A 22,748-nucleotide genomic window follows, 5' to 3' on the forward strand; every position below is an offset into this window, starting at 1 on the left:
CAGCTCAGCAACATCTGGCTTACAGCCTGCCTTCCCAGCATGTCCCAGAGGCCCTTGAGGACAGAGTGGCAGGTGACAGCACTGACATTAGTGCCAAACTTCCTGGGCCACTGCCACCCACCGGGAGGGGCTTTGGGGAAGGCATCTGGCCTTTCTATGTCCAGTATAATAAAAATAAGAGCCGACTTTTATGGAGCACTGACTCAGCTCCAGGCTGTGCTCATTCAGTCCTCGCAGTCACTGAGATAATGGCCTTCAGTGTGTAGAACCATTCATGGCAGCTGAAGAAACACCGACTTATTTCCCGGGCGAAATTCTTTGAAGGTTCTTGGTGTCCATCTGAACACAGAAGATGGAAGGGGGGAAAGATGAGGCGGGGGGAGGGAGAGAGCGACCAGGCTACAGGGTCCAGTATCCTGGAATAAGTGCTTCACTTCCCTGGAGGTGATTTCTGGATGATTTGTCTTGCTCTGGATGATTTATTCATTTGTTGATTTATTTGGCGTTAGCGTCCTGTTTATATAGACTCTGGATCCAGAAACAACTCGCCAGCAGCCGGCTGGCTGGACCAGCACACGCTGACCGGGCTGGACTATTGACAGGCCCATTGTGGGCTGTACCTTGGCCACCTCCAGGGACAGTGCTCAGCTGTGACCCCAAAATAAGTTAGGGCCAGCTGGGCGGGGTGGGGTGGGGCAGGGATGGGGTCTGTATGCGCCATGTGCTGGGGGCTCAGGGCCTCAATATTGTCGAGGGCTGGGGCAGTAAAGATGGCTGAGGCGGCCCTGCCCGCCCCTAGTGGTCAGTAACAACTAGAATCAGAGCAGCTGGGCAAGGCCGGGAGGCTCAGGCGTCCGACAGGCAGCTCTGGATCCGGTCCACCCACTGCTGGGCCGAGGGCCTATCCTGGGTACAGAAGTTGTAAACGCGAAGTGTTGTCTTCACATCAAAGAAGGCTTTGTCCCACAAAGACCTGCGCAGCAGCTGGCCCTTGCATTCCCCCTTCTCCTCGTACAGCATCCCCAGTTCAATGCGCTCAGTGTCAGAGTCAAGCAGGAAGGTCCAGAACGGCAGGACATATGGTGGCAGCTGAGGAAACTACGGTAGAACTGGCTGAACTCAAACTCTAGGGGAAACTGCAGATGGGCCCGGTATTACGCAGTCCAGGAACTGCAGGAAGGTGGGTGTGAAGCTGCTGCTCTGCCCAGTCAGGGTGTGGGCCCCGCAGTGGCTGAAGTGATGACCGAAGGACAACTACTCCTTCTCCACCAGCAGGCAGAAGCCCTCCAGCGTGCAGTAGAAGGGGTCTGAGAGCAGCTGTACCAAGGATACCACCTGGCTGGTTATGTCCCAGCCATCCTCTAGGCCCACCAGCATGGAGGAGTCTGAATCCAGGGCTTCCACCACCAGCACTGACACCTGCAGCAGCTTGCGGATTGGGGTCAGCCGCTCTGAGTCCTCCAGCGAGCGCAGGGAGGAGTCTGGGCTTATTAGCGGGGCAGCCCAGGACACATGCCTTCAGCAGCTTCTTGAAGTTGGCCTTCACCTGCTGTGCCTCGAATACCTCAACAGGCACCAGCTCCCACTGCCGCAGGGGGTCTGGCTGCACACCCTTGAGCTGGGCTTTGTTCCCGAGGATGCAGAGGGCTGCTCACTGCAGCCACAGGAAGCCCGGATGGGCGAGGGGGCCCTGTTGCGTGGGGTGGGGCCAGTGCATCTCTGCCAGCTAGCCAGGAGCCCATATTGGCGCCAAGCCCACTGCTGCGCCCACTGGTCTAGATACTGCCCCACTTACTTCAGGGTGCAGTCTGTCTGGAGGGCAAGGTCTCCATGGGGTTGGATAGTGTGATGACCCTGACTCTGGGGCTGGGACCGTGACTGCCCATGTGGGCTGAGGAGAAGCCGCTAAAGCACGTTGCATCCCGATGCGTTGGCATAGCGGGGCATGGAACTGATCAGAGCTTGCAGGTGCTTCTCCCGCTCCAGGCTGCTCGAGTCCACCTGGGGCTGGCCTGGAGAAGGTGCGTTCTGGGTCTTGAAGAGGCCGAGGACACCTCTGCCCTGCAGGCCCCCAGAGTGCAGCAGCACTGCCTTGGACCGCCCACTGCACCAGCAGACCATGGGGAAGCGGTTCTGGCGGTAGCAGCGGGACACCCACTGCAGGGCGTTGTCCTGGACACCCTGGGGCATGACCAGCAGCCCCGAGTAGCTGTGGCAGATGGTGGTCAACATTGACCAGAGAAATGCGAAAGGGCTTTGGCCCAGCTCAGGCTGCTGCTCAGGGTGCCAGCCCGAGGTGCTGGTAGTCGCGGCAGCAAGCCTCTTCCACCAGGATGCTGACGGTCATGAGGTCTGAGGGTTTCAGAACTGAGGACGGGGTCAGCATGCTGGGCTCCAGCTCCTCTGACACTGAGATCTCGTCCCCCGGTCCTCAGGGGGCGGCTGGCCCTGGTGCTCCCAGCTTGGGGGGTTGTACGTCTTGCAAGTGACATGCTGGCGCCCAATGGTCATCTTGGCATTCTTGAACAGGTTGCGGGACAGGGTTCTGAGGGAAGGACCCTTGTCCTTGGTGACTCGGGGTGGCCGGCCGAGTGTATGGACAGAGCCCAGAGTGAACGCCAAGGTGGCTCTGACGTCCGGTGGGTCCCGCAGCTTATGCAGCTGCCTGTGGAAGTTGCTCTGGATGATTTTTAAAGCTCCCTTTGGCTGGACGCAGTGGCTTATACCTGTTATCCCAGCACATTGGGAGGCTGAGGCAGGAGGATCCCTTGAGCCCAGGAGTTCAAGACCAGCCTGGGCAACATAGGGAGACCTCCATCTTTACAAAAAAATTAAAAAGTTATCTGGCTGTGGTGCTGCACGCCTGTAGTCCTGACTACTCAGGAGGCTGAGGTGGAAGGATCACTTGAGCCCAGGAGTTTGAGGCTGCAGTGAGCTGTGACCATGCCACTGCCCTCCAGCCTGGGTGACAGAACAAAATGCTATCTCTGAAATAAATAAATAAATAAATAAATAAGTAGTCCTCTTCATTCTTGTTTGTTTTGGAGGCTGAGAACGGCTGACCTGTCTTGGTGACAGGGACCAGCCTGCGGGCATGAAACTTAAAAACTCACCCAGACAGAAGGAACCGCTCACTCTCAGAGCACAGCAGACAGCTCTGCTGGAACTGGGATCTAAGTCAAGCAGGGAGTTGCGTGGCTCTTGAAGAAATGGCTTGAGTATGACCCTCACCCCAGAGTCAGAGACAAAAAACAGACTGATGGACTCCCAAGAACAGGAGTCATCTGTCACTTATGATGAACAAATTATGTATATATATAAAATATATATGTGTGTGTATGTGTATATATATATGTGTGTGTGTGTGTGTGTGTGTGTGTGTGTGTATTTGAGACAGAGTTTTGCTCTGTCGCCCAGGCTGGAGTGCAGTGGTGCGATCTTGGCTCACTGCAACCTCTGCCTCCTGGGTTCAAGGCATTCTCCTGCCTCAGCCTCCCGAGTAGCTGGGACTACAGGCGTGTGCCACCACACCTGGCTAATTTTTGTAGTTTTAGTAGAGATGTTGGCCTGGCTGCTCTTGAACTCCTGACCTCAAGTGATCTACCTGCCTTGGCCTCTCAAAGTGCTGGCATCACGGGCGTGAGCCACCATGTCCAGCCCGAATGGCATTTTTTTTTTTTTTTTTTGAGACGGAGTCTAGCTCTGTTGCCCAGGCTGGAGTGCAGTGGCCGGATCTCAGCTCACTGCAAGCCCCGCCTCCCGGGTTCACGCCATTCTCCTGCCTCAGCCTCCCGAGTAGCTGGGAGTACAGGCGCCCGCCACCTCGCCCGGCTAATTTTTTTTGTATTTTAGTAGAGAAGGGGTTTCACCGTGTTAGCCAGGATGGTCTCGATCTCCTGACCTCGTGATCCGCCCGTCTCGGCCTCCCAAAGTGCTGGGATTACAGGCTTGAGCCACCGCGCCCGGCCCCGAATGGCATTTTTAAATGATCTCTATAAGGGTTGAAGTTCTATCTGAAGCTACTTCACGTCATGCTAGAAAAGTGACCCCATTAAGATAAGCACGGTAGGTGCTGGGGTGGGAAGCAGAAGCTCTTGGTCGGCTTTTGTTCCCCAAGTGCTCACACCCTGGGGCATTCCCGCCACTCTCCTCCCTCCTCAAAGCTTCCTCTGGGAGCCCAAGTGCTAAACCCCAACAATGAGGGCAACGTGGGGCGGAAAACACTGTGTGTCTTCTTCGCCCCGGGAATGGAGCTGAACTTCCAATGGGAAGGGTTCGGTTCTCTCTCTCACCTGCACTGGAGGAAGAAGCTGGGGTGAGAGACAAGAATTCAGCCTCAGAGGACTTTCTTTGTAGGGTGAGAAAGCCCTGGGTGTTAGGATCACAAAAGTAGAGATTAGATTAGATTAAAGTTCAACCATTACTAAGCCTGTCTGTATCCCGTGCTCCATGAATGAGGGGTCCTGTATTCCTTGTTTCTGCTGCGGTCCCAGTGCTCAGACAGTGCTTGGCATACAGCAAGCACTCACTAAATAGTTGAATGGATGAATGGATGCCTCACTTTCCTCATTTATACAACAGAAGTCATGGTACCCCCCTGTATTCACTATCAGTTGCTACGTAACAAATTAGGCCCAAATTACTTGGTGGCTTAAAACAACAGTCACTTTATTCCTGCTCATAATTTCCATGGGTCAGGAATTTGGGACTTTTTTTTTTTTTTTTTTTTTTTTTTTAGGCGGAGTCTCGCTCTGTCGCCCAGGCTGGAGTGCAGTGGCACGATCTCGGCTCACTGCAAGCTCCGCCTCCCGGGTTCACGCCATTCTGCCACCTCAGCCTCCCAAGTAGCTGGGACTACAGGCGCCCGCCACCACGCCCGGCTAGTTTTTTGTATTTTTAGTAGAGACGGGGTTTCATTGTGTTAGCCAGGATGGTCTCGATCTCCTGACCTCGTGATCCGCCCGTCTCGGCCTCCCAAAGTGCTGGGATTACAGGCTTGAGCCACCGCACCCAGCCGATTTTTTTTTTTAAGACGGAGTTTTGCTCTATCGCCCAGGCTGGAGTGCAGTGGTGTGATCTTGGGTCACTGCAACCTCTGCCTCCCCGGGTTCTAGCAATTCTCCTGCCTCAGCCTCCACGGTAGCTGAGAATACAGGTGTGTGCCACACCACCCGGCTAATTTTTTGTATTTTTAGTAGAGACAGCGTTTTGCCATGTTGGCCAGGCTGGTCTCAAATTCCTGATCTCAAGTGATCTGCCCGCCTTGGCCTCCCAAAATACTGGGATTACAAGTGTAAGCTGCCGCACCTGGGATTTTGTGTGGCTCTGTCTCAGGGTCTTTCATGCCACTGCAGTCAGACAGTGGCTGGAGTCAGAACAGGAGGGGACTGGCCAGGCATTTCTCTCTCTTCGTGGAGTCTCGGGGTTTCTCCAGAGGGTGACTTTGGGCTTCCTCACACCATGGTTGCCCCAGAGCTCCCAGGCAAGTGCTCTGGTGGGGAAAGTGGAAGCTACTTCACTGCTATAACCTACTCTGAGAAGTCACAGAGCGTCACTTCTGCCACAGGCCCAGGCCCGTCTGGATTCAAGAGGAGGGAACGTGGACTCTGCTTCCAATGGGAGGAGTGTCGGTGTCCCATAGTAGGAGCACGTGGGGTGGGGGAGCTCGTGGCCATCTTTGGAGATTCAATCTGCCGCTGCTAGGAGGAGGCCAGACTGACATTCGAACCCAGGCAGGCTGAATGCAGGCCCTGACCTCTGCATCACCGCTGCATGGGGCTGCCCCAGGAGAGGCCAAGTCTCTCAAAGACCTGAAGGAGAACTACGCGTCCTACGCAGTGAGGCCCACAGCAAATACCCTTTGCAAATACAAGATGCCTGGGTTCGTTTACTGTGGCTGTTCTAACAAAGCACCACAAAGTGGGTGGCTTCAAGCAACAGAAATGGTCTCCTTACAGTTCCAGAGTCCAAAAGGCTGAGACCACAGTGGGGACCTGGCCATGCCTTCTCTAAGGGCTCCAGGGAGGGGCCGTCCTTGCCTCTCCCAGCCTCCAGGGTTGCTGGGAATCGGGGGTGTTGCTTGGCTTGTACATGCACCACTGCAGCCTCTGCCTCGGCTTTTACTCGGCCTCCCTGCTGCCTGTCTGTGTCTGCGTCTCTCCTCTTCTTACAAGGACATCAGCCGTATTGGACCAGGACCTACCCTAATCCAGTATGATCTCATCCTAACAAATGACATCTGCACAGATCCTCTTTCCAAACAAGGTCACACACTGAGGCTCTGGGTGGACATGAATTCTGGGGACATGATTCAACTCACTGATTTCCCAGTCATGCCCTGCCCAAGTTCCCGGCCCCTCATGAGGCTCCACACAGCCCTTTAAATGGGGGGACATGGCTCCTGGGTCACTGAGCACATCCAGGAGGATGCAACCAGTCTCGGAGGGCCTAAAACGCTGAGCCTGAGCGGCAGTGGCCACCTTCACTGGGGAGTAAGGTCGGGGAGGGGAGGCAGCCAGAGGGCCTTTGGTGGCCTGCCAGCGCCTCCCTCACTTCCCACCTGTCACAGGACTTCTTCCGGTCCAGCCAGCTCTGCTCCTTGGTTGACCCTCCCAAGCACAGTGCGTCCTCTCCTGGGATGGCTCTATTAATAACCCTCATGTGGATGTTCTGGGAAGGCCATTCATGCTTCCTGTCCTCACGTGTGGCCCCCACTCTACGCCATTCATGAGAGTGACCCCCAGGCGTGACTGGCTCCCTCCCTTTCTCCACCGCCAGCACGTCTGCAGGATCCAAGGTGTTTGCTGTTCACAGCGACCCATGAGTGAGAGGCGGCCGTGTTCACACCATAGTTTAAGTTAACGATGCCCGGCTGGGACGTGCGCTGTGTGGCCCTCCTCAGGGACTACAGTGTGGCAGAAACAAACACCCTGAGCTTCCTCTCTTCTCTTTCTCCTGCTGATATTTTGCTGCCCCCCCAACAATTGTTGAATCCAATGTAAGCTGTAAAAGGCAGCCTCACGAGTGCTAAGCGGGGTGGGGGGGAAGGATGGAGAGGGGTCTGCAGGGGCAACTAAAGATTCCTAGCATGAAAGGCAACCACTATCTATCAAGGATATTCATCCATCTAATGGGGATAATAATTTATCCTAGGGCTGTTGCTAAGGTTGAGTAAATACATCTAAAGTGTACTAGCAAGGTTAATGGCACCCACCTGAGTTCAAATCTTTGCACACGTCCTCACCTAAATGTAAAAACTCAACAAAGAATGCAAATGATGCCTTGACTCACTCCTTCAACATTACTAGGAGACAGAACCCAAAAAACTTCAAATAATCTGCAGGTAGGAAAAAGACCAAATACCAGCAGACCTCCCACTGCCACTATAGGTCAAAAGCAGCGTCAACAGGGCAAGGGAGGCTTAAAGGACTCAATACAGGCCAGGCATGGTGGCTCACACCGGTAATCCCAATCCTTTGGGAGGCAAAGGTGGGAGGATCACTTGAACTCAGGAGTTCGAGACCAACCTGGGCAACATGGTGAAATCCCGTCTCTACAAAAAAAAAAAAAAAGAAACAAAAAAATCCCCCCCAAAATTAGCCAGACATAGTGGTGCATGCCTGTAGTCCCAGCTACTTGGGAGCCTGAGCAGGGAGGATCACTTGAGTGCAGGAGGTCAAGGCTGCAGTGAGCTGTGATCATGCCACTGGACTCCAGCCTGGGTGACAGAACAAGACCCTGTCTCAAAAAGCACAAAACCAAAAAACCTGTACATGGATTTTAAAAATATAGATTAAAACATGTAAACACAAAATAAGTAAATGTAGTAAACATTGCTCAGGCAACACACCTTTGGTGAGGCTCCTTCCATGTGTCCAGTCCTGCACCAGCCATTCCAAGTACAAAATGGCTCATGTCCTGTGCAGCTTCCATCCCAGGGGGTGAAACAGACAAGGCACTGAAGAATGTACTGAACAGTGGCCTCCAAAAAGGTGTATTCATTTCCCAGCTCTTGGAACTTGTGAGTGTGACCTTATTTGGAATAAAAAGCCATTGCAGATGTCATGAAATTAAAGATCTTGAGAAGAGATCATCCTGGATATAGGGTGGGTCCTAAGCCCAATGACAGGGGTCCTTATAAAAGAAAGGGAGAGAGACACTTGAGACACAGAGATGCAGAGAAGGTCATGTGAGGACAGAGTCAGAGATGGGAGTGGTGCATGGACGAGCTGAGGAACACCTGGAGCTGTCAGGAGCTGGAGGGGCCAGGAAAGATCTCCCGTATAGTCCCAGAAGCAGCTTGGCCTGGACGGCATCTTGATTTTGGATTTCTGGCTTCCTGAATGATGAAAGATGCTTTTCTGTTGTTTGAAGCTGCTGAGTTGGTGGCCATTTGTTATAGCAGCCCTGGGAAACAAATGCAGGGAAGGCATTTCCCTTGCAACCAACTTCAAGATCATTGCTTGAGGCCAGCACGATGGCTCACACCTGTAATCCCAGCAATTTGGGAGGCTGAGGTGGGAGGATCATTTGAGGCCAGGAGTTTGAGACCAGCCTCAGCCATATAGTGAGGCCCCATCTCTACCAGCCCCCACCCAAAAAGCAAAAAAACAAAAAAAACCCAGAAATTAGCCAGACGTGGTGGCACCTACCTGTAGTCCCAGCTGCTAGGGAGGCTGAGGTGGGAGAATGGCATAATCCCAGGGTTTGAAGCTGCAGTGGGATTCCAAAGTGCTGGGATTACAGGCATGAGCCACCGAGCCTGGCCTGTTCCCTTACGAATATCTTTTAAGTCTTTGTTCCAACATCACCTCAATATATATATATATATATATATATATATATTTTTTTTTTTTTTTTTTTAGTCTTGCTCCATCCCCGAGGTTGGAGTGCAGTGGTGCCATCTTGGCTCACTGTAACCTCCGCCTCCCAGGTTAAAGGATTCTCCTGCCTCAGCCTCCCTAGTAGCTGGGATTACAGGCACCCACCACCATGCCCAGCTAATTTTTGTATTTTTAGTAGAGATGGGGTTTCGCTGTGATGGCCAGGCTGTTCTCAAACTCCTGACTTCAGGTGATCCACCTGCCTCAGTCTCCCAAAGTGTTGGGATTACAGGCATGAGCCACTGCACCTGGCCAGCATGGTCACCTTCTAAGACACAAAATACTCTAGTGATTTGGGTTATTGTTCATCTCGCCTCCACTAGAAGAGAAGCTCCCCCAAGACAAGGATTTTATCTCTTTTGTTTGTTGCTGTATCCTCAGTATCTAGCGCAGAGTAGGCATTCAGTAAATCTTGGTGGAATGAATGAGTGAATTAGGGCCTTTCCCAGGTTAAATGCAGCGACTAGGGAAAGAGAACTTGTTGGGTGCTACCTCTGAGTGGCCCTGCCTGCCCTCCCTGTCCCTGTCAGGACACAGGTCATGGGGGCTGTTCTGTCCTGGAGAGAACTGGAGGCTGGCCAGCTGCTCCCTGATCCATGGCCATCTGGAGCCTCTGAGCCCACTCCAGGCCCTCCAGCAGGAAGAAGATGTGAGCTTCTGATGGCCCAGCTCCAGTGCTGTGGGCCAGAGCAGCCAGGCAGGGAAGGAGAGCTCGGTGGAAAGGTAAGTATGAGTCACCCTCACTCCCCCAGACTGCATGTCCTGGGAGCCTTGAGGGAGATAGTGGCTGAGGGTGGGTGACAGGCGCCCAAGAGCTACCTCAAAATAAGTCCCTAGCAGAGCCATCCTGTGGCCACCCTGGCTTCCTCCTGCCCCATTTTCAGGCCTAGGACACTCCCTTCTCCCCCACCCACAGGGCTCAGCTCAACCAGCCCTGCCCCAACAAACTATGAGAATTGTCCAAATGGCAGGCACAGCAGGTGTAACTGGGAGGAACAGCCACTGAGCTCAAGCTCGAAAACATGTGGTGGAGGTCATGTTGATGGCCATGATGATGATGATGATGATGACAAAGGTATCAGTGAGAGTCCTAGTCGAAAACCAATAGCACACTCACATTAGAACAATTCAAGAAACATTAATAAAGGCTGTTTACAAAGATGTAGGCATAGCGTATAAAGGTATTCAGAGGCCAGGTGAAGTGACTCATGCTTGCTATCCTAGCACTTTGGGAGGCTGAGATGGGAGGATCCCTTGAGCCTGGTAGTTTGAAACCAGCCTGGGCGACACAGTGAGACCCCATCTCTAAAAAAAATAAAAAATTAGTCAGGTAGGGTGGTGCATGCCTGTGGTCCTAACTACTTGAGAGGCTGAGGCAGGAGGATCACCTGAGCCCAGGAAATTGGAGGCTGCAATGAGCCATGATCACACCACTGCATTCCAAGCTGGGTGATAGAGTGAGACCCTGTCTAAAAAAATACCAAAAATAAAAATAAATAAAGGCACACAGATAGAGAAACCACTAGACATTGTGCACAGGGAGGCTGGGTGCGGTGGCTCACACCTGTAATCCCAGCACTTTGGGAGGCCGAGACGGGCAGATCATGAGGTCAAGAGATCGAGACCATTCTGGCCAACATGGTAAAACCCCGTCTCTGCTAAAAGTACAAAAATTAGCTGGGCGTGGTGGTGCTCACCTGTAGTCCCAGCTACTCGGGAGGCTGAGGCAGGAGAACTGCTTGAACCCAGGAGGCGGAGGTTGCAGTGAGCCGAGATTGTGCCACTGCACTCCAGCCTGGCTTCAGAGCGAGACTCCGTCTCAAAAAAAAAAAAAAAAAAATTGCGCGTGGGGAAAACATCAACAGCCCAATTGCCACCCCTAAGTATGCAGGATCCTGACACAGAGAGAGCTGGGGAAGTGGTAGGTGCCAATGCTAAGTGGCATGGCAAGTCAGAGCTGGCAGAAAAAAAATACCCTGAGCTCCATCTCTTCTCTTTCTCCTGCTGATATTCTGCTGCTCACCAGCATTCATTGAATCCAATGTAAGCCATAAAAGTCAGCCTCATAAGTGGTGAGCAGGGGAGGGAAGGAGGGAGAGGGGTCTGCATGGGCGACTAAAGATTCCCAGCATGAAAGACAACCACCATCTATCAAGGATGTTCATCCATCCAAAGGGGATAATAATTTATCCCAGGGATGCTCTGAAGGCTGAGCTAATACAGCTAAAGTGTACTAGCAAGGTTAATGGTGCTCAACTGAGTTAAAATCTTTGAACGCGTCCTCACCTAAACGTATAAGGTCAACAAAGAATGCAAATGAAGCCATGATTCAGTCCTTCAACATTACTAGGAGACAGAACACAACAAACTTCAGATAACCTGTAAGTAGAAAAAAGCCACCAAATTCCAGCAGACTTCCCGCTGCCACTGTAGGTATTGAGCAGGGTCAACAGGTCAAGGGAGGCTTAGAAGACTCAACACAGGCCAGGTGCGGGGGCTTACGCCTGTAATCGCAGCACTTTGGGAGGCTGAGATGGGAGGATCGCCTGAGCTCAGGAGTTCGAGACCAACCTGGACAACCTGGTGAAACCGTGTCACTACAAAAAAATACCAAAAAATTAGCTGGGTGTGGTGGCACAGGCCTGTGGTCCCAGCTACTTGGGAGGCTGAGGCGGGAGAATCACTTGAGGCCAAGAAATGGAGGCTGCAGTGTGCAGATAATTGATCCATTGCCCTCCAGCCTGGGGGACATAGCAAGACCCTGTGTCAAAAAAGAAAAAGAAAAAAAAAAGGCACAGTATCAAGAGGAAGGAGAGGGGAGCAGAGTTAATAAACAAAGCACACACAGAGTCATCTTCAGAAAGGGTAAGTCCAGCACTGAGTGTCCAGATACCAAACACGGGTTTGGGACTCAGTGGCTCACAACGCCAGCTACAAGAAAGAAGCTTGGAAGTGAATGGCTCAAAGCCAGCAGCCTCAATAACGCATTGCCTCTGGGAGAGAATCTGATTAATGGAAGAGGTCGCTCATCTTCAGGATGGTCACCACCAATTCTCTCCTTTTCTATAGATGCATGTAGTTCCCAACGGAGAGGTGGAATCCATTCCTCTGCTCTCTTATATCTGGATTTCCCTGTGACTATTTTTGTTTTGTTTTGTTACGGGGTCTGACTATTGCCCAGGCTGGAGTGCAGGTGATCCTCCCATCTCCGTCTTCCAAGTAGCTGGGACCAGCTAGTATTTTTGTTTTTATTTTTAGTAGAGATCGTGTCTGGCTATGTTAGCCAGGGTGGTCTCAAACTCAAGCAATCTTGCCTTGGTTTCCCAAAAGTACTGGGACTATAGGCATGAGCCATGGCGCCCGGAACCCGTGACTGTTTTGTTTTGTTTTGTTTTGAGATGGAGCTTTGCTCTTGTTGCCTAGGCTGGAGTGCAATGGTGCGATCTCGGCTCACCGCAACCTCCGTCTGCTGGGTTCAAGCGATTCTCCTGCACCTCCGCCTCCCAAGTAGCTGGGATTACAGTCATGCACCACCACACCCGGCTAATTTTGTATTTTTAGTAGAGATGGGGTTTCTCTATGTTGTTCAGGTTGATCTTGAACTCCCGACCTCAGGTGATCTGGCCGTCTCAGCCTCCCAAAGTGCTGGGATTAGAGGCATGAGCTGCTGCGTCTGGCCACCCGTGACTATTTTAACCAATAGAAAATGATGAAGGAGATGCTGGGCCATTTCTTAGAAGAGGACTGGCAGCTTCCACTTTGGACCACTTGCTGTGGGGAAGTCCATCACCACTGAGGAACTCAGGCTGGCCACACAAGGAGGCTGCATGCAGAGAGACACAATGGACCAGCCTCCATCTGTCCTTGCCATTGCAGCCCAGGTAAGAGGCATGGGTGAAATCTTCAGGTGACTCCTGACTCAGCCACCATCCGGCTACAACCACATGAAAGATCCCAAGTGACAGTCATGCAGCTGAGCCTCAACCATCCCTAGGATCATGAGATACAATCAAGTGATTGTTCTTTTAAGCCACTGAGTTTGGGGTGGTTTGTTGGACATTGAAAATCATCAAAACAATAGAGAGTGGTGGTGCACCTTGGAGATGTGGCAATGAACAGAAGTGAGGAAATAAGGGGGTGTAACGAACTGAACTGAATTGTGTCCCCCCAAATTCGTATGTTGAAATCTGGCTGGGTGTGGTGGCTCACGCCTGTAATCCCAGCACTTTGTGAGGCAGAGGCAAGAGGAACGCTTGAGCCCAGGAGCTTGAGACCAGCCTGGGCAAGGCAACATAGTGAGACTCTGTCTCTATAAAAAATCTAAAAATTGGCTGGACGTGGTGGTGTGTGCCTGTAGTCCAGCTACTCAGGAGGCTGACATGGAAGGATTGCTTGAGCCTGGGAGGTCAAGGCTGCAGTGAACCATGATTGCACCACTGTCCTCCAGCCTGGGCAGCAGAGTGAGATCCTATCTCAAAAAAAGTTAACCTCAGTATCTCATAACGTGACTATATTTGAAGACAGGGCCTTTAAAGGGGCAATTATTAGGTTGGTGCAAAAGTCATCGCAGTTTGCCATTACTTTTAATGGCAAAAACCACAATGACTTTCGCACCAACTTATATTTTGAAATGTGATCATTAAGGTGGGCCCTAATCCAGTACGACTGGTGTTCTTATAAGAAGAGGAGGCCGGGCGCGATGGCTCACACCTGTAATCCCAGCACTTTGGGAGGCCGAGGCAGGCGGATCACTTGAGGCCGGGAGTTTGAGACCAGTCTGGCCAATATGGCAAAACCCTGTCTCTACTAAAAATACAAAAATTAGCCGGGTGTGGTGGCACACGCCTGTAATGCCAGCTATTCAGGAGGCTGAGGATGAGACTTTCTTGAACCCAGGAGGCAGAAGTTTGTTGCAGTGAGCCAAGAATGCACCACTGCATTCCAGCCTGGGTGATAGGGCGAGATTCTGGGATGGAGCGCTCATCCTTTCTCCGGCAGCCTCACACCGGCTGAGCCGTGTCTACTGTTGAGAGACGTGAAGAAAGCCAGGTTTCTGATTTTTCTCTCCAGCTCCTCAAAGTTATTGAACACATTTTCTGCTTTTTGTGTGACCACAGGGGACTCACTCACATTACAAAAGGAGAGAGTTAAATCAGACAATGTTCGGGACATTTGTCTGCAAAGACTCTGAGACCCCGGCTGTTATCAAAGGCTGAAATATCTTGTTCTCACACATTACTAAGAAAAAGGAAGGCAGTTTCTTTTGGAGATTGTCAGTTAAGAATCTTTAGAATGGAAGTGACAGAAATCTAACTTAAGTTGCTTTGGGGAAAAAGAGGTCGAAGGGACAGATTTATTGGCTCACAACTGCAAAGTCCAAAGTAGATTGACATCAGGCATTGCTGGATCCAGGGACTTTAATGCTGTCACCAGAATGCCAGCGATGGGGAAAATATGGGTGCAGCACAGTTCTTTCTGGAGGTGATAGGAAGGATAAGGTGACCCTTTCAGAGTCCCTTGCTCCTTAGCAAGGGGAGGGAGGGAGGAAGTGGAGGGGGTGGGGAGAAAGAGAGAGAGAGAGAGAGAGAGAATATTACCTGGCAATACACAGTAATTTCTATGCTCAGAAATTGCTGGTGAGGCTGGACATGGAGGGTTGGAAGTTTTTGGTTTTGTTGTTGTTGTTATTGTTGTTCTGAAGACAAGGTCTCACTCTGTCGCCCAGGCTGGAGTGCAGTGGGGTGATCCTGGGCTCCTGGGCTCAGGTGATCCTCCCATTTCAGTAGCTAGGACTTCCAAGTAGCTAGGACTATAGGTGACACCACCATACCTGGCTATTTATTTTATTTTATTTCTTTAATTTAATTTATTTTCTTTCTTTCTTTCTTTCTTTCTTTCTTTCTTTCTTTCTTCCTTCCTTCCTTCCTTCCTTCCTTCCTCTCTCTCTCTTTCTTTCTCTTTCTTTCTTTCTTTCTTTCTTTCTTTCTTTTTCTTTCTTTCTTTCTTTCTTTCTTTCTTTCTTTCTTTCTTTTTCTTTCTTTCTTTCTTTCTTTCTTTCTTCCTTCCTTCCTTCCTTCCTTCCTTCCTTCCTTCCTTCCTTCCTTCCTTTCTTTCTTTTTTGTTTTTGTAGAGATAGGGTCTCACAATGTTGCCCAGGCTGGCCTCCAACTTCTGGGCTCAAGCAATCCTACCACCTGGGCCTTCCAAAGTGCTGGGATTACAAGTGTGAGCCACCACACCAGACTGCATGGTGGGAATTAACTATTTTCTTTCAAGCTGCCAAGCTCAGCCCTCCCTCTGTTAACCCTGTCTAGAGATTTACTTCAAGAGCAGAGAAGATCTACAGACCCATGCTGGTTTCCAAAACACCCCCTAACACACACACACACACACACACACACACACACACACGCACTCTTGCATGCACACCTGCGTGTCTGCCACAGCTGTGAAGGGTCTGATGGTCCTATGCAGCTGGTTTCTGGCTTTTGGAGGAAGTCTAAGGGTCACAGAAGACAGAGGTACTACTAGGGGAGTGGGAGCAAGCAAACTGATCTATAAAATGGGGTAAGCTGGCTGGGCATGGTGGTTCACACCAGTAATCACAGCACTTTGGGAGGCCAAGGCAGGAGGATAGCTTGAGCTTAGGAATTCAAGACCAGCCCAGGCAACATGGTGAAAGCCTGTATCTACAAAAAAAAATACAAAAAAAATTCTAAAAATTAGCCAGGTGTGGTGGTGCATGTCTGTAGTTTCAGCTACTCAGGGGGCTGAGGCAGGAGAATCACTTTAGCATGAGGAGGGTCAAGGCTGCAGTGAGCCAAGGTAGTCCCACTGCACTCCAGCCTGGGTGACAGAGTGAGACCCTGTCTCAAAAAAAATAATAAAATAAAATAAAATAAAATAAAATGAGTTGACTTATTACAGTTAGGGCTTTTGTGCCTGGCAGAAACCTTAGTCTAGCCCTTTCATTCTACACAGAGAAACCATCCCAGAACAGAGAAGCAAACCGAGCAGAATCCTTGGAACAGGCCACGTGCGGTGGCTCACGCCTGTAATCCCAGCACTCTGGGAGGCTGAGGCGGGCAGATCACCTGAGGTCAGGAGTTCAAGACCAGCTTGGCCAACATGGTGAAATCCCGTCTCTACTAAAAATAAAAAATTAGCTGGGTGTGGTGGCACGCGCCTGTAGTCCCAGCTACTCAGGAGGCTGAGGCAGGAGAATTGCTCGAACCCAGGAGGCAGAGGTTGCAGCGAGCTGAGATCGTACCACTGCATTCCAGCCTGGGTGAAAGAGGAAGACTGCATGTCAAAAAAATTAAAAAAAAAAAAAAAGAATCCCTGGAACAGAGCCACACAGTGAGTCAGCCACGGGCAGAGATGAACTTGCCTCCTGCCTCCTGGGTCAGTGCTCCTCTGCCTCCTCCTTTGCCTTCCCCCAGGTGCCCAGTGCTCTTATACCATCCACTTTGGCTGCCCAGGATTGGGCTGGAGATTGAGGCCAAAGGAAAGCTACAGAAAAATCTTGCGGCTGGAGTCCTGCTCTCTGACCAGTCAAACCTTGTATTCTGCACAGCTTCTTCCTTCTGCAGAGAGCGTAGGGGTGGTAGCTGATCCATTACCCAGCCCTTCTAGACTCTGCTTATGCATCTGCCCTGTCCAGAGTGCCCTCCCCATCTTCCATCTTCCTTCTCGTGGCTAACTCATTCTTATCCTTCAAAGCCTTAGCCCAGCCCCACCTTCTCCAGCAAGCTCCCTTCTCGACTGCGCGCTCCTGCTGTGCTCACAGAGCATCCAGGACTCACTGCCACTGTATCTGTCACTCACTGTGGCAGCCTGGGGAGCCTGTGATTGTGCTCACCTTTCCTGCTGCACTGTAAGCTTCTCAATGGTAGGGACTTTCTTGTCCATCACGTATGCCCACCTTCCAGCAGAAATATTAGATTTTCACCTGCACAGTTTCATTTTATGCTCACAACAACCCTATGAGGTAGCCATGAGAAAACAAGGAGAGAGGAAGCAACTTGCCCAACACAGAGGTAGCAAGAAGTTGATATGAAATTGTGTCCAGACTGTTATTTCAGTCTTGACTGTGGGCTACTATGACCCCAGGCTCTCGGTGAAAGTTTGGTGAATGACTTAAGGTCTTATTTCTGTCTCTGTGGCCAGATTAAGCACTGAGAGTTGGACGGTGGTGGGGAACCAATACTTCTACCACAATAACCTTTACTGAGGGCTTACTATGGGACAGACACTATGCTTGGTGTTTGACATATACTCTGTTTCTTTCCCATCGCTGCTGAAACAAAGTCTCACAAGCTTGTTGGCTTAAAAGAACATGACTTTATTTTCTTACAGTTCCAGACATCAGAAGTCTGAAATCTGTTTCACTGGGCTAAAACTAAGGTATTGGCAGGCCCATATTCCTTCTGGAAGCTCTAGGGAAAAGTTCATTTCTTTGCCCTTTCCAACTCCTAGAGGCTGACTACATTCCTTGGCTCGTGGCCCTTTCCTCTATCTTCAAAGCCAGCAGTGTATTCTCTTCTCTCCTCTCTGACATCTGTTTCCATCCTTACATTTTGTCCCTCTGGGCTTGATCCTCTGGCCTCCCTCTTATAAGGATTCTTGCGATGACATTGAGCCCTTCTGAATAATCCAGGATAATCTCTCCACCTTGAGGTCCTTAACCACACCCGCAGAGTCCTTTTTACCATGTAAAGTAACATATTCACAGGTTCTGGGTATTAGGATATGGACATCTTTTGGGGACTATTATTCAGGCTACCACAGACATCATCAAATTTAGTCCTTGTACATTAATGCTGCAACAGAGGTGTTATGATTGGCTTCACTGAATAGACTTGGAAAGCACACGGCATATGACAGGCCCTTGATGCATGTTGATGGGGCTGATCTGCTGTGAGAGTTGATTGACAACATGTCCTCCTCCCTGTACAGTAGGCCTTGGAGGATGTGTTTAGTTCTGTGTCTTCCCTCAAGTCTTCTCCCACAGTCCTCTCCACTGGGGACAGATAGAAACTGTCAGAGTGTCTGACACTTAGACACTTAATTGTCCCACTTGGGGTCACTTTGTCTCCCCAATGAAATCACAATCTCCTTCTGTGTAAAGACCAACTCTCATATACTACTAATTATTTGGCCTTTTATACAGTGCCACAAGCTTTTGCAGACATCATTTTTTTCCTTTTAGTCCTTGCAAGGACTGTCCATTTTACCGAAGAGCAAAGTGAGGCTCTGGCGAGATGCACAGTCAGTTTTTAATGGTGCTGGTTGATGAACCCTGCCTTGCTCCAGATCCTTTATCTCATGGTACCCACCATGAGGGACTTTCTGCACCCCCAGCAGCCTCTCACCCACTGACTCAGCTCTGCACTTGACTGAATTTTCTTACATCTTTAGCTTCCTCTTAACCTTTTGATACTCTTACTGTGGCATGCTCAAGCACACACACACACACACACATAAACAGACACAAAACTACCCCAGCCCCCAGAACATTTCCAACACTGGTGTCTTTACACAGCCCTTACCCACCCACCCCCATTTATATTTCATCCGCAAAATGCTCATCTGAGCCGCTTCCCATTCTTTCTCCTGCACACACAGTCACCACTAGACTTGCACATCCCCTACAGCACAGCTCCCAGAGCCTTCATAGATGACAGGAGTTTCACCTAAGCTTGCTTTCTGTAGAAACACCTTGTGATCACCCTGTCAGTGATTATGAGCTTCAGGTCTGGAATCAGCCTGCCTGGGGTTGGAATCTGGGCTTTGTCATGTGTCAATTGTGTGACTTTTGGAAAGTAGATTAATTCATGAGCACCATTTCCTCGTCTGAAGTGAGGAATAATAACCATGCTTTTCTCACCTCAGGGGCAGATGCTATTTTTTAGGCAAGATTTGCTTAGAGGTCCCAGTTTCTTATTGCTGCCCTTCTCTGCCATAACTCTTCTCCCCTCGTAGACAGCTCCACTCCTCCAGCCTGCTGCTTCTTGACCCCAATTCTCTGGAAGGCGAGTGACATCAGTTGTATGCTTGAGGTGGGTATTTTAGCTGCCATGACTCTTTCCAGGGCAATTTCTCTTCAAAGTCTCATTTCTAATCACAGACAGGAGGCTCAGGACACCTGCTAATGAGAATTAGTTCATGGGTGACCAGATGAAGGAGGCACTGGGAGAGGGGAACTCCCCATATCTCTGGTGTCTCAGCAAATAGATAACCACCATTCCAGCCCTCCTTTTGTTTTCTTTCTTTCTTTCTTTCTTTCTTTCTTTCTTTCTTTCTTTTTTCTTTCTTTTTCTTTCTTTCTCTCTCTCTCTTTCTTTCTCTCTCTCTCTTTATTTCTTTCTTTCTCTCTCTCTTTATTTCTTTCTTTCTCTCTCTCTTTCTTTCTTTCTCTCTCTCTCTTTCTTTCTCTTTCTTTCTTTTTTCTTTCTTTCTTTTTTTAGTCTTGCTCTGTCACCCAGGTTGGAGTGCAGTGGTGTGATCTCAGCTCACTGCAATCTCTTCTTCCCAGGGTCAAGCGATTCTCCTGCCTCAACCTCCTGAGCAGCTGGGACTACAGGCATGTGCCACGATGCCCAGCTAATTTTTGTATTTTTAGTAGAGACGGGGTTTCACCATGTTAGCCAGGATGGTCTCGATCTCCTGACCTTGTGATCCGCCCGCCTCGGCCTCCCAAAGTGTTGGGATTACAGGCAAGAGCCACCACGCCCAGCCCATCCTTTTGTTTTCTATCCTGTGTTGGCTTGGTGGGGGAGAGGAGGTGTTGACACCTGGAGGACACACATATAAAGCATTCCTGGGTGACTTCGTCATCACTGGGCCCTGTCTCTCAAAATTCCAGCGAAATCTGCTCTTCCCTTTAAGGGGTGAAAGAAGGGTCAGCATTCCAGAAGTTCCTGGTCATACCCAGGCTTTTAATGAACTGCCATTGGGGAATCAGCAACCCGTTGCTGTAAGGGCTATAGGATGAGGGGTTGTGAGAGCATAGGGAAGGGTCTCAGAGGTCTCTTGTCCCTGCTCTACGCAGGTCTTTCTGGCCTGAAAATCCTGTCGAAGAGAGCAGCTCTTAAGAGTTTGCTCCAAGTTCCCTTGGGACGATCAGCACCACGGACAGCGGCCAGGGCGCCCTGAGGACCCGCAGGCGAGCAGGGTGCACAGCCGCGAGCAGGTGCTGCGCTACGTGCGGGCCAGGGAACTCGCGCGTGGAGGGAAGGGGAGACACGCCGTGGGTGGCGGGGTGTTGGCCGGGGTTGTTTTCGTTCTGAGTCACCCTGTGCGCCCCGCGCTCACGTCGGGCCTCGGAACGCCGGGGTTCTCCCTGCCTTTTCCAGCAACGGTGGGTGGGGAGACAAGACGCAAGCGCCAACCTAGGACACCCAGGCTTTTGCAGGAAAGGAAGAAGCGGGAGACGTGGACTTGTCTGTGTCTCCAGCGCGTTCCTGCCCCCTGCCCGACCTGGCCCATTTCTATACAAGGTCGGCTCTGCCCGGTCTCCACCTCCCGCGTTGCAGGCGCGGAGGGGCTCATTCCCGGGCCCTGATCTCAGCGGCCCGGAATGTGGCTGATAAATCAGAGATAACCCTGCAGGGCAGGGCGGGCGGACACTCAGCTCCAGGATAAAAGGCCACGGTATCCCGAGGAGCCAGGAGGAGCACCCGCAGGCTGAGGGCAGGTGGGAAGCAAACCCGGACACATCGCAGCAGCAGCAGCAACAGCAGCAGCAGCAGCAGCAACAGCAGCAGCAGCAGCAGCAGCCTCCGCAGTCCCTCCAGAGACATGGATCCCCAGACAGCACCTTCCCGGGTGCTCCTGCTTCTGCTCTTCTTGCACCTGGGTCTCCCGGGAGGTCGTTCCCACCCACTGGGCAGTTCGGCCTCGGACTTGGAAACGTCTGGGTTACAGGTGAGAGCGGAGGGCAACTCAGGGGGAATGGACAGCAGCAATGAAAGGGTCCTCACCTGCTGTCCCAAGAGGCCTTCACCTTTCCTTTGGAATTAGTGATAAAGGAATCAGAAAATGGAGAGATTGGCTGCCATGACCCTGTACCCAAGGCAGTCAGTTCACTTGGGTGCCATGAAGGGTAGGTGAGCCCAGGGATGGGTCCCTGAGGCTTGGACTCCCTCATCCATTGCAGGAGCAGCGCAACCATTTGCAGGGCAAACTCTCAGAGCTGCAGGTGGAGCAGATATCCCTGGAGCCCCCCCAGGAGAGCCCCCGTCCCACAGGTATCTGGAAGGCCCAGGAGGCAGCCACTGAGGGCATCCGTGGCCACCGCAAAATGGTCCTGTACACCCTGCGGGCACCGCGAAGCCCCAAGATGGTACGAGGGTCTGGCTGCTTTGGGAGGAAGATGGACCGGATCAGCTCCTCCAGCGGCCTGGGCTGCAAAGGTGAGCAACCCCTGCCACCCCGGCCGCCTGCCCCCATTCCAGTGTGTGACACTTTTAGAGTCACTTTGGGGTTTGTTGTCTCTGGGAACCACACTCTTTGAGAAAAGGTCACCTGGACATCACTTCCTCTTGTTAACAGCCTTCAGGGCCAAGGGGTGCCTTTGTGGAATTAGTAAATGTGGGCCTCTTTCATTACCATGCCCACAACACTTTCTCCTCACCTCCTACCTCTTATCAAACGGGCAGAATCTCCTTTGGGGTCTGTTTATCATTTGGCAGCCCCTCAGTGGTGCAGAAAGAGAACCAAACATCTCCTCCTGGTTTCCTCTAAACTGTCTATAGTCTCAAAGGCAGAGAGCAGGATCACCAGAGCGATGATAATCCCCAATTTACAGATGAGGAAACTGAGGCTCAGAGAGTTGCATTAAGCTTCAAACGTCTGATGACTAACAGGGTGGCGGGTGGTACACGGTGAGGGAAGCTCAGCCCCTGCCTCCATCTCCCACCCTAACCATCATCACACTCTGTCTTGCCCTGACAGTGCTGAGGCGACATTAAGAGGAAGTCCTGGCTGCAGACACCTGCTTCTGATTCCACAAGGAGCTTTTTCCTCAACCCTGTGGCCATCTTTGAAGTGACTCTATTTTTTTTAAATGTATTTATGTATTTATTTGATTGTTTTATATAAGATGGTTTCTTACCTTTGAGCACAAAATGTCCATGGTGAAATAAAGTCAACATTATAAGCTTTATCTTTTGAAACTGATTTGTCTTGGCGCATTAAAAATAATCCCTAATTTCAAAGAAACCAACCCAACAAAAACCACAAAGCCCTGTGATCTCAAGGCATCGTCATGGTGGGATGGGGACATGGCCTCAAGGGTAGCGGTAGCAGGCTTTCTTTTCTTTCAGAGTTTTTAATGCTCTGAAATGTTATTAAATATCTCAAGTACTTGAGGCACTTGGGAGAAACTGCTTTTCAAAGCAGGGCAGTTTCTTCCTGGGTGTGGAACGGGTCCTGACATATGTGTGCAACCTGAGGGCATGTGTCCAGCCATTTTCTCCACTCGTCCTTGCTCTGCCTGGAATTCCACCATTAAAGCACTCTCCCTGGGGATTATTGCTTTCAGGTCTCAGCTAAAATGTCAGTGACTGGGGGCAGTGTGTGTGTGTGTGGCTCATCTACATTCCCATTCGGGGGTGAGCCCTCCATCCTGCCCCAAATATCAGCTTTGAAACTCCAATTCCTGGGATCATCCCGCAAAGGAGCCTTCAAAACTCCAACCCACAAAGTGAGAGGGGTCTGGTGATCGGTCCAGCTTTCCAGGGTGCTCCTCCCCTGGGGCTGCATCATCTCTTCTTCTCTTTGCCTTAACCAGTGGGGAGGCCATCTCCCCTATGGGTCCCCTTCCTCCACACCTTGCAATCCAGGCCTCCCACAGTGCCGAGT

The 22,748-nt window shown here is 51.0% G+C and overlaps 1 protein-coding gene and 1 pseudogene across 1 annotated transcript; one reads left to right on the forward strand and one right to left on the reverse strand.

Annotated features, from left to right (window-relative positions):
* Positions 1-547: 547 nt before the first annotated feature.
* LOC102138196 (myotubularin-related protein 5-like) lies at positions 548-16,793 on the reverse strand (annotated as a pseudogene).
* Positions 16,794-20,460: 3,667 nt separating this feature from the next.
* On the forward strand, positions 20,461-22,050 carry NPPB (natriuretic peptide B). Its single transcript, XM_005544772.5, has 3 exons — positions 20,461-20,810; positions 21,043-21,298; positions 21,840-22,050. Exons 1-3 carry the CDS (start codon positions 20,685-20,687, stop codon positions 21,854-21,856), a joined length of 399 nt encoding a protein of 132 aa, XP_005544829.3. The 5' UTR covers positions 20,461-20,684; the 3' UTR covers positions 21,857-22,050.
* Positions 22,051-22,748: the final 698 nt, after the last annotated feature.

The sequence above is a fragment of the Macaca fascicularis genome, chromosome 1 (genome assembly GCF_037993035.2).
Source record: "Macaca fascicularis isolate 582-1 chromosome 1, T2T-MFA8v1.1".
NCBI lineage: Eukaryota > Metazoa > Chordata > Mammalia > Primates > Cercopithecidae > Macaca > Macaca fascicularis.

Bases quoted from the DNA above. Each gene is read 5' to 3' on its own strand.
- NPPB (XM_005544772.5), top strand. From the start codon at position 20,685: ATGGATCCCCAGACAGCACCTTCCCGGGTGCTCCTGCTTCTGCTCTTC. The intron at 20,811-21,042 runs GTGAGAGCGGAG...CATCCATTGCAG, and splicing joins TGGAAACGTCTGGGTTACAG to GAGCAGCGCAACCATTTGCA.